Here is an 8,087-nt window from a genome sequence, read left to right as displayed (position 1 = left end):
TTAAAAGAGCCCACAGTCCTTGAGATTTTCTTTGATGATAATATCTGTAACTGCATCAAATACAAATTTGACATTCTGCGTGTCTGTAGCACAGGTCATGTGACTGTAGATTTCTTTGACATCTTTTCGCATGTTGAGGTCAAGGAATTGACTCTTGATGTAATTCCCTGCATCTTCATAAGAGTTGTTTCCTGGTTTCCCAGAAAAAATAGTGAAGAAGTGGGATAAATGAACCCTTCTTAGCTGCTCACTTACTTTTTACGTGACCAATTTGATCCTCAAAGTGTGTTGGACAGCTGCAGTTGGGGGCCTGTTTTTAGAGGGAGGGTCCTCTCCTTTATTGTACTCCAGTGTTTATCACTTGAGTTGAACAACGAAATTGAGGAGCAGGATCTCTGTGTCTCCACCCTTGATTTCTGTTAGGTATCATTTGAACAGTCAGTGGCTCTCCTGCATCTAACATCTGTTCTGTTCCAGGGACATCTGAATTTAAACCTATGACTGAATACCCAAGTTTCTCAGATTAGACATCCAAGTATCAGTTGGACATCACAAAGCTCATAAGAGTAACTGAGTATTAAAGGGATAAGGGATCATCAAACCCAGCAAAGCAAAGGAGTTACACTTAGTACTCCTTAAAGACAGGTTCCTTCGTGTCTCCTTGGTATAGGAAACGAGGCAATCACCAGTCATTACCAAGAAATCATTACCCTTGTCTCCAGCCCTTGACACTTACCATCATACTCTGGAAAACAAATGCTGAGATGGACTTTCTTGATTTTGTCCTCAAAGAGGTCCTTCTTGTTGAGAAAGAGGACAATGGAAGTAGCCGCAAAGAACTTGTGGTTACATATGCTGTTGAAGAGGTGCAATGACTCATGCATACGATTCTAGTAGGAGGAAACACCATCAGAGATTTCAGATTGAGCTGATGGGGTATTGTCTACTTCCTGTTCTTGTTCCCCTTGGAGAGACTAGTGCTCCGAATGTAAGAGGAACAGCTTATCTCCTATTGGTGTGGTGGGATAGAGCCCAAGAGATACAGCTGCCCTTCTAATCTTCGTTCTGTCATAGCTGTGTGACTTGGGGCAGATTACTGAGCTTTTCTGAGTTTCCATTTCCCTATCTCATAGGGTTATTACGGAAGTTTGATGGGATCATGTATGTAGGGTCCATGATAGTGGCTGGCGTATAGGTGTACAATAAATGTTATGCTGATCTTAGGCTGCCAGGGCACTGCGAGGAACTTCGATGCCCGTAAGTGCTGCTGATACACGGTTGAAACTAAGCCTGAGTTATGTGCCCGTTTGTGTCTCCAGGATGATTTTTTTTTCCAGGATGACTTTGCTAGGCTTCTGTTACAGAGTCCTGGATCTCAGTTTGGGCGGGAACATAATAGGGATTATTGCCTTGGTGTCAAAGGGTGAGGGCTAGAGAATTTCTCAGTGCCACACCACAAGCACTTCTGCTTTCTTTCCTCCTCTGATTGCCACTCTGAGTGAGTGAGAAGTGGTGCTATGTATCTGCGGAATCTAGATGTTGCCAGTTCCCCAGACCAGTTTTCAGGGAGCGGGCCTTTAGGATTTGAAGTATGCTGTTAGCTGACTTGGGCTGAATCTTTTCATCTAATGAAGAAAGAAAACAAATCTACTTTTTGTGGCCCTTTGTCATTGCTAATACTCCTGCAGAACCCCTTAAAACCTCATAGACTTCAGGGTTAAAGATGGAAGAGATCTTGAAAATGAATTTGCATAGAAGATACAGAGCTCTCATGTGAACTTAAACTACTAAGGAGAAGGGAGAAGAACTGGAGCAAGGGATGGGAGTGTAGGAGCTTTGTCTGATATCAGTAAGCTGTGGGCCTCCATTAGCATTTTCCATGCGGTGATATCCTCTGTCTCAAACTCCAAAGGTAACTGGCTGGGCTGACCCTGGGCCTGCAGAGCTCCTGTTAAACTCTGCAGGCTCAAGAGACTCACCCTCAGGTAGTCTTCCACCTGCCAATTTAAGTGGCATGTGAGAAACCTCATTTGCCAGTCTCTCCTTAGTCCTGTTGACAGTACATATTTAGGCTTCCAAGTGAGGTTAGTAGTCCAGCCCCTCTATCATGTTGCACAGAGATACACATCATACATTGTTTTTCTGCTCTATCGTTTTCACCTCCTATCCTTTATTTCCATAGGCAGCCTGGGAAAGTCCAAAGTGTAACTCCTGTGCTTTACAAACCCAATTGTGATCCCTTGTCTCCTTAATACTCAATTCCTCTTGTGAGCTATGTGATATCCAAGTGCTTCTTGGATGTCTGATCTGAGACCAAGCTCACTCCCAGTAAATCTGGAGCTCTAAAGTGCTAACCTGGAGCCTGTAAAAGAGGAGGTTTTTCTAGAATTATTTGCCAGAGATGTTGATTTGGCTGTTAGAGGACTGCTTGGCTGTCTTGAAATCACCCAAGTTGAAGAATTGGTGACACAAAGCTTAGAGGAAGGGTCACAGGGCAACTATCAAAGCTCTTGGTGCAAAGGCCACTTACCACTTCGTCATCCTCCACTAGCACCATGTCATAGGCACTGAGGGCCGCACAGAAAATTATGCAGGTGACTCCCTCAAAGCAGTGGATCCACTTCTTTCTCTCCGATCTTTGCCCTCCCACATCAAACATCCTGAGGGAAAAAAACAGCACATGCATTTGGTGTTTACCCCAGAGAGGTGGCCGCTTTGGGCCCAGTTGGCAGTGAGATGGGTAAGGGGGAGAAATAGGGTAGTCATTCAGATGGGACTTTAGTGAAGCATGCCCTTGCCCTTTTTTGGTATCTGAGGTGTACTCAGGGAACCATGTGTGTATATGTGGTGCCCCAGGGAACCGTGTACTCACCTGAAGTTCAAGTCTTTGACTGAAAACTTGGTCTCAATGATGCCTGTGGTTTTGACTCTGGATCGAAGCACGTCTTGCTCATTAGGGAGGTAGTCAGGGGCTGTAATCCGGTCTAATTGGTTCAGGTAGCTAGAGAAAAAAGCTTGGAATTGACATTAAACTTTCCATAGCCAAGGCCAAGAAAGGTAAAGGGTCTTACCCAAAGTTCTACAACTAATTGGTGATAGAACCAGGACTAGAATCTGTATTGTTAAACCTAGGGTTCTTTCCTTCAAACCCTCATGTGCCCTTAAAAAAGGGAGTGTGGGATGGGTTGAGAGGCATGCCCAGTTGAGGTAGGGGTTCCGTCCCATTTAAATCAAGTCAGATAACTTTTCCTTAAGGTTTGCCTGACTGCAAGGTTTTCTAGACCCTTCAGTGAGATTTGGTGGTTTAAATGGGTGCCAAAAGTTACATCAAGACGCAGGAGTAGACTATAAGAGACTTCAGAGACATTAAGAGATGTGAGTCGGTGCATTGCATGGGACCTTATTTATATTCTGAATCAAGTTGGGGAGCAAACATTTGAGATAACTGGGGAAACTTAAATGAGCACTGGCTTGGATATTTGATGACATTAAGCAATTATTATTTAGGTGTGACAATTAGATTATTCCTTTTTTTTTTAAGAGCTTTTTTTTTTTTTTTTTTTTAGATGTAATGATAGAATATGTGGGACTCCCTTTAAAATAATCCAGTAGGAGATGGAGGTACAATGAAACAAGAGTGGCTGTGAGTTAACAGTTGAAGCCAGGTGATTCACTATATTATTCTGGTTTTGTATATGTTTGACAGTTATTATAAAACATTTAAAAAGACAGGAGGAAGGCAGATATGAAGTGAGATGACAGAAGAAGGGAAGGAAAATTAACAAGTGCTTACTGTCTGCCGGGCATTTGCACATTGAAATTCTCATTTAACCTCATACACCTTCCAAGTTTCATATCCCATTTTACAGATGAAGGAAAAATTCAGAAGAGTTAAATGACTGGGTCCAAGGTCAAGAGACATTGTGGTATACTGTAAAAAGCCTTCAACTTTGTAGTCAAATAGACCTGGATTCAAATCCAGCCTTTGCCATTTATCTATATGACTTTGGGTAAGTTAATTAACTTCTGAACCTCAGTTTTTCATCTATAAATGGGACTAATACAAAGTGCTCTGTACCTCAAAGGCTTACTGTGCAGATCAAATGAGACGGTATACGTCATGTACCCGGCAGTGCCTGGGCCTTGGTGAGTCAGTGCTCGCGGATGGTAAATGAGAACTATGTTACAGAACTAGGTGACAGAACAGGGATTAAATCCAGGTCTGTCTGCAAAGTTCATGCCCATCCATGATAGATTGCATGCCATTAGAGGTATGATTGATGTGTACCTTATCATTTTGGAACCAGCTTTGAAAGTTGGTTCTTTTTAATCCCTGACCAACTTCCTTTGGTTTGCCCTGGAAGTTTCAGTGTCCCATGCCTGGCACTCCGACATAAGATGCTATTTATGGGTGAAGGAGGCATTCACTTCTGGTTAGTGGCCTAAGTAGAGCCTCGGTGACATTAATGTTACCCGCTAGAAAATTCCACCCTGGAAAGGCCATCGTGAATAAAGTGCTTCCTGGGAGAGCATGTGGCAGAACTGCAGGTGTGTCTTCACGTTCATGGTTTGAAAGGAGAGGCTATGTGTATGAATTGATGGAAGAGGACAGCGGTCTGAGGGCTACTAAACAGAGGACCTTTGTTTTGAATTCGGGGGATCTTCAGCTCTCTAGGCTGCAGTGAGCAGGTGTAAAGCAATAGAGAGTGGTGACAACTATGGTGGCACTGTATCTAAGGGCATCACATCCAAAGCATAGTAGAACACTGCTCAAGTCTGAACGAAACAAGTATCCATGCTGAATTCAGTCCTTGGGACTCCAGCTTTCAGTGCTTGAAATTTTAGGCTGGGTGTGATTTCTCCTGGAAATCCTGGTTGCTTACGCCTCATCCCACCCCTTCCCCAATCAGAGTCTTACTAAGATGCCGAATCATTGAGCTGGTACTCTGCAGCTCGGTCGAAGCAGGCTTGCACCCCACCATCCTTCCATAACTTCCTGATGACCTCCACCAGCTCGGGAGGCATGGTGCCCTCCTCAGTGGAGTCAGCCAGGTGGTTGAGCTGTCGCCCAGTATCCTGTAAGGCAGAGACCTGGCTGAGAACTGCACAGGAGTAATGGCTTTGCAGGAGGCTCCTGGGAATACTGCTGAAAGGAAAGCATTTTGCATTGCTACCAAAGCCCAAGATGGAGACAGCGTCCAGTGAAGATGCTAAGAAAACACCGATTAATTTTGAGTGTGCTTCGGAGATACAGAGGGTGGCAATTTATCCACTTCCTGGGATGCCGAGGGGAAAACAGGTTCTAGGGGGCATCCTCTGTGGTGTTTCTATCTTCCAGCCTTCATCCAAGAGGGTACCGCCACAAAATGTGGGTCGTCTGCCACAGGGAAGTTGGAAGTTGGAAGTTTAAAGACCAGACTGACCATGAAATAGACAACATGGGAGACAGGAAACCATCACCTTTGTTCTTTCAATGATTCAAATCTTGGAAAAGGCCAATACTGGAACGAGGGGTTTAGCTTATAAAAGCTCCATGGCCAGGGCAAGGAGCCCAAGGAGAACAATTTAAATGGTAAAATAAGACAAAAAGGCAGAGGAAGCTGAGAGCAGATTTTTGTAATTTATTTTAAAGGTAGGGATTGCATACTTCTCCAGGACTGAAGTAAAAAGACTGGAAGCTCAGTAGGTGGGATTTAGTTACACGAAACTCTTTTGACTCGTGTTTCCTCATAGCTTGTTGGCTGCTATTTCTTGCCATTAGCCTTTCCTCCCACCCATAACCACATACTGTTAACCACTCACCGCACAGCTTGGTTCAGCATAGTCAATACCTAGTGTGGACATGGCCCGGATGATAGCCAGGATGGACTGCAGCACATTCCCATAGATGATGGACTTATACTCCAGGCATTCCTCTGGTGTATAGCCATCCTGATGGATGATCCTGCGAGGAGTAGACACCCAGTCCTCAGTTGGACCTGAGTAACCAGACCTAAGGGATTGGGAATCTGGAAGGATTTAAAGGGTCATAAGAACCCAGTCTCTATGCCTGTTGCTGTCCCAAAGTGGAGAGTGAGGGGGAAAAGGGCATGCAGATGAGGGGCATTGGGAATCAGGTTCTTTATATCCTTTACATCTGGGTTCCTTGGGCCCGAGGAGCCCTTCATCCTCCATGCCTCTGTTGGCTCTGCTGACTTCTTCACCCTACCTCAGTCCTCTGGGGCTTTATTCCTACTCACTTCATCTGTTTGACGATAGTGCTCTTCCCTGACTCTCCAGCACCTGCAGGGAGAAATGCTTATGCTTCAGATTTCTGCCAGTTTTCCCCAACCCTCCGGTAGATGGCCTGTGGGAAGTCCAAGCTAGGACTTGCTTGGGAGCCTTGTTAGGGGAGAACACATAGGGATGATTGCTGCCCTCAATTTCTGCCGGCCATTCAGTGGGATTTAGAGCAGAATTTTTCATCCTCTGCACTGCTGACGTTTTGGGCTGGAGGATTCTTTTTTTGTGGGGGGCTGTCCTGTGCATGGTAAGGTGTTTAGCAGCGTTCCCGGGCACTACCCACTAGAGGCCAATAGCACTCTTCTCTTTCACTGTGACAACTAAAAATGACTCTAGACATTTCCCAGTGTCCGGGGGAGGTGGAGGGAGTGATGGCAAAATCTCATTGAGCACCACTGATAGATTCAGGGGAATTCCTTTAACACATTTCTCCTCTGCCTGTATTTACTCAGGAGAGTGTTCTAGGGGCAGGATTGCAGAGAGCTGGATGACTTCACTAAAATACCGTTTTTTCATCATCTTGCTTTTTCCTTTATTGGCTAAAATGTCCTACTATCCTCTCATTGGCACTCCGCTCCCCCTCCATATCCCCTTCAACCCTCTCCCCCAGTCTGCATGGCCCTGATATATTAACCCCCTCCCACTTAACGCTGCGCCTGTTCCCTCTAAGCTGCTTATCCTGAATGTGGAAGAAAGCCTCTTAGGCTTAAAAGAGCTCTCAGTGGCCTTGCCATCTCTTTCCCCCTTCTGTAGCTTCTTGGTCTCCTTGCTTCCAGCCGTATGCTCACAGATCAGCTGGGGAAGAGGAGGTGCCATGGCCTGGGGCTGCAGTTTCCAGGCTCTGCCTGGGCTTCAAAATAACCCAGCCAGCCAACGTGCCGCTGCATGGACGCCGCCTACTCCAACTAGCTTACCTCCGTACTGTTGGGAGGTTTTTCCCCTCAGCCAGGTGTCCCAAACTCTTCATTGTCTTGGTTCTGTTTACAGCTGTGACCAGTTTCTCTGACTGACCAACAGAAGTGCTTTTCTTTTTTCAGCACAGACCTGTGATCTGCTTAGAAGCTCATCAAGGTGATAAACCTCCCATCTGGCAGGGGCTCTCAAGGCAGCTACTGAACAGAAAGCCAGGAAAGGACTGCCGTAGATAAAGACTCTGTTCCTCCTCCCTCAGGGCTCCCTAGTTCTAAAATTTATACAAATTGTGTACTGGAAGCAAGGAGAAGGAACCGGTTTATTTGGCAAGCACCAGTGGGTCTGTCCCTGGGACTACATGGCACTGATTATATGGTAGGACTTCTGAGTCCACTGTCCTCTCCCGAGTCCTTGACTCAGAGCTCTCTGACTGCAGATTGGGTAACTGTCTGCAAGCCCGGGGTTCACCCTGTTTGCCAAGCTGTGAGGTATTAGGTTTGGTTAGATCTGGAGATGGATGGCTCTGTCCTGGCCCTTGCACAATCCTGGTTCAAGGAAGAGCAGAACAATTCTAGGGTAGCTTTGGTATTCTGCATCTCCTTGGGGTGGCTACGCTCAGCCCTAGAGCCCTGATCCCCTAGCCTGAGACCGGCTGGGGAGAAGAAAAATGACCTGCCGTCCCTCCTCCCCATGGGGTGGGCTAGAACCCACCTACCATCCAGGATAAGCAGGAAGGAGCAGTACCTTCTCTGGCTCATCTTCCCATCTCACTCACCCAGCAATAGCAGCTTGACTGTCTTGGCTTCCTTGTCAGCATCCTCCTGCAGCTTCTTTTCTAGCTCCTTGGACCTCTTGGCCAGTTCTTTGTCTTCAGCACTGGCTCCACTCCCCAT

At 46.0% G+C, this 8,087-nt stretch overlaps 1 protein-coding gene across 1 annotated transcript; it reads right to left on the bottom strand.

Annotated features, from left to right (window-relative positions):
- GNAT2 (G protein subunit alpha transducin 2) lies at positions 1 to 8,087 on the bottom strand. The gene is made up of 8 exons (XM_036109869.2): positions 7,970 to 8,087; positions 6,240 to 6,282; positions 5,803 to 5,944; positions 4,919 to 5,076; positions 2,873 to 3,001; positions 2,531 to 2,660; positions 737 to 890; positions 1 to 191 (listed from the first exon to the last, which is right to left on the bottom strand). The coding sequence occupies exons 1-8, from the start codon at positions 8,085 to 8,087 to the stop codon at positions 1 to 3; spliced, it is 1,065 nt and encodes a 354-aa protein (XP_035965762.2).

The sequence above is a fragment of the Halichoerus grypus genome, chromosome 5, assembly GCF_964656455.1.
Source record: "Halichoerus grypus chromosome 5, mHalGry1.hap1.1, whole genome shotgun sequence".
Classification (NCBI taxonomy): domain Eukaryota; kingdom Metazoa; phylum Chordata; class Mammalia; order Carnivora; family Phocidae; genus Halichoerus; species Halichoerus grypus.
This window is presented reverse-complemented; position numbering and strand designations above follow the sequence as displayed.

What these genes read in the sequence shown, in the direction of transcription:
- GNAT2 (XM_036109869.2), bottom strand. Translation starts at nt 8,087, where the DNA reads ATGGGGAGTGGAGCCAGTGCTGAAGACAAAGAACTGGCCAAGAGGTCC. An exon ending in ACTATCGTCAAACAGATGAA is followed by an intron (nt 5,945 to 6,239) that starts GTGAGTAGGAAT and finishes TACTCCTCGCAG; the next exon opens with GATCATCCATCAGGATGGCT. An exon ending in TTGTTTTCCAGAGTATGATG is followed by an intron (nt 192 to 736) that starts GTAAGTGTCAAG and finishes CTGGGAAACCAG; the next exon opens with GAAACAACTCTTATGAAGAT.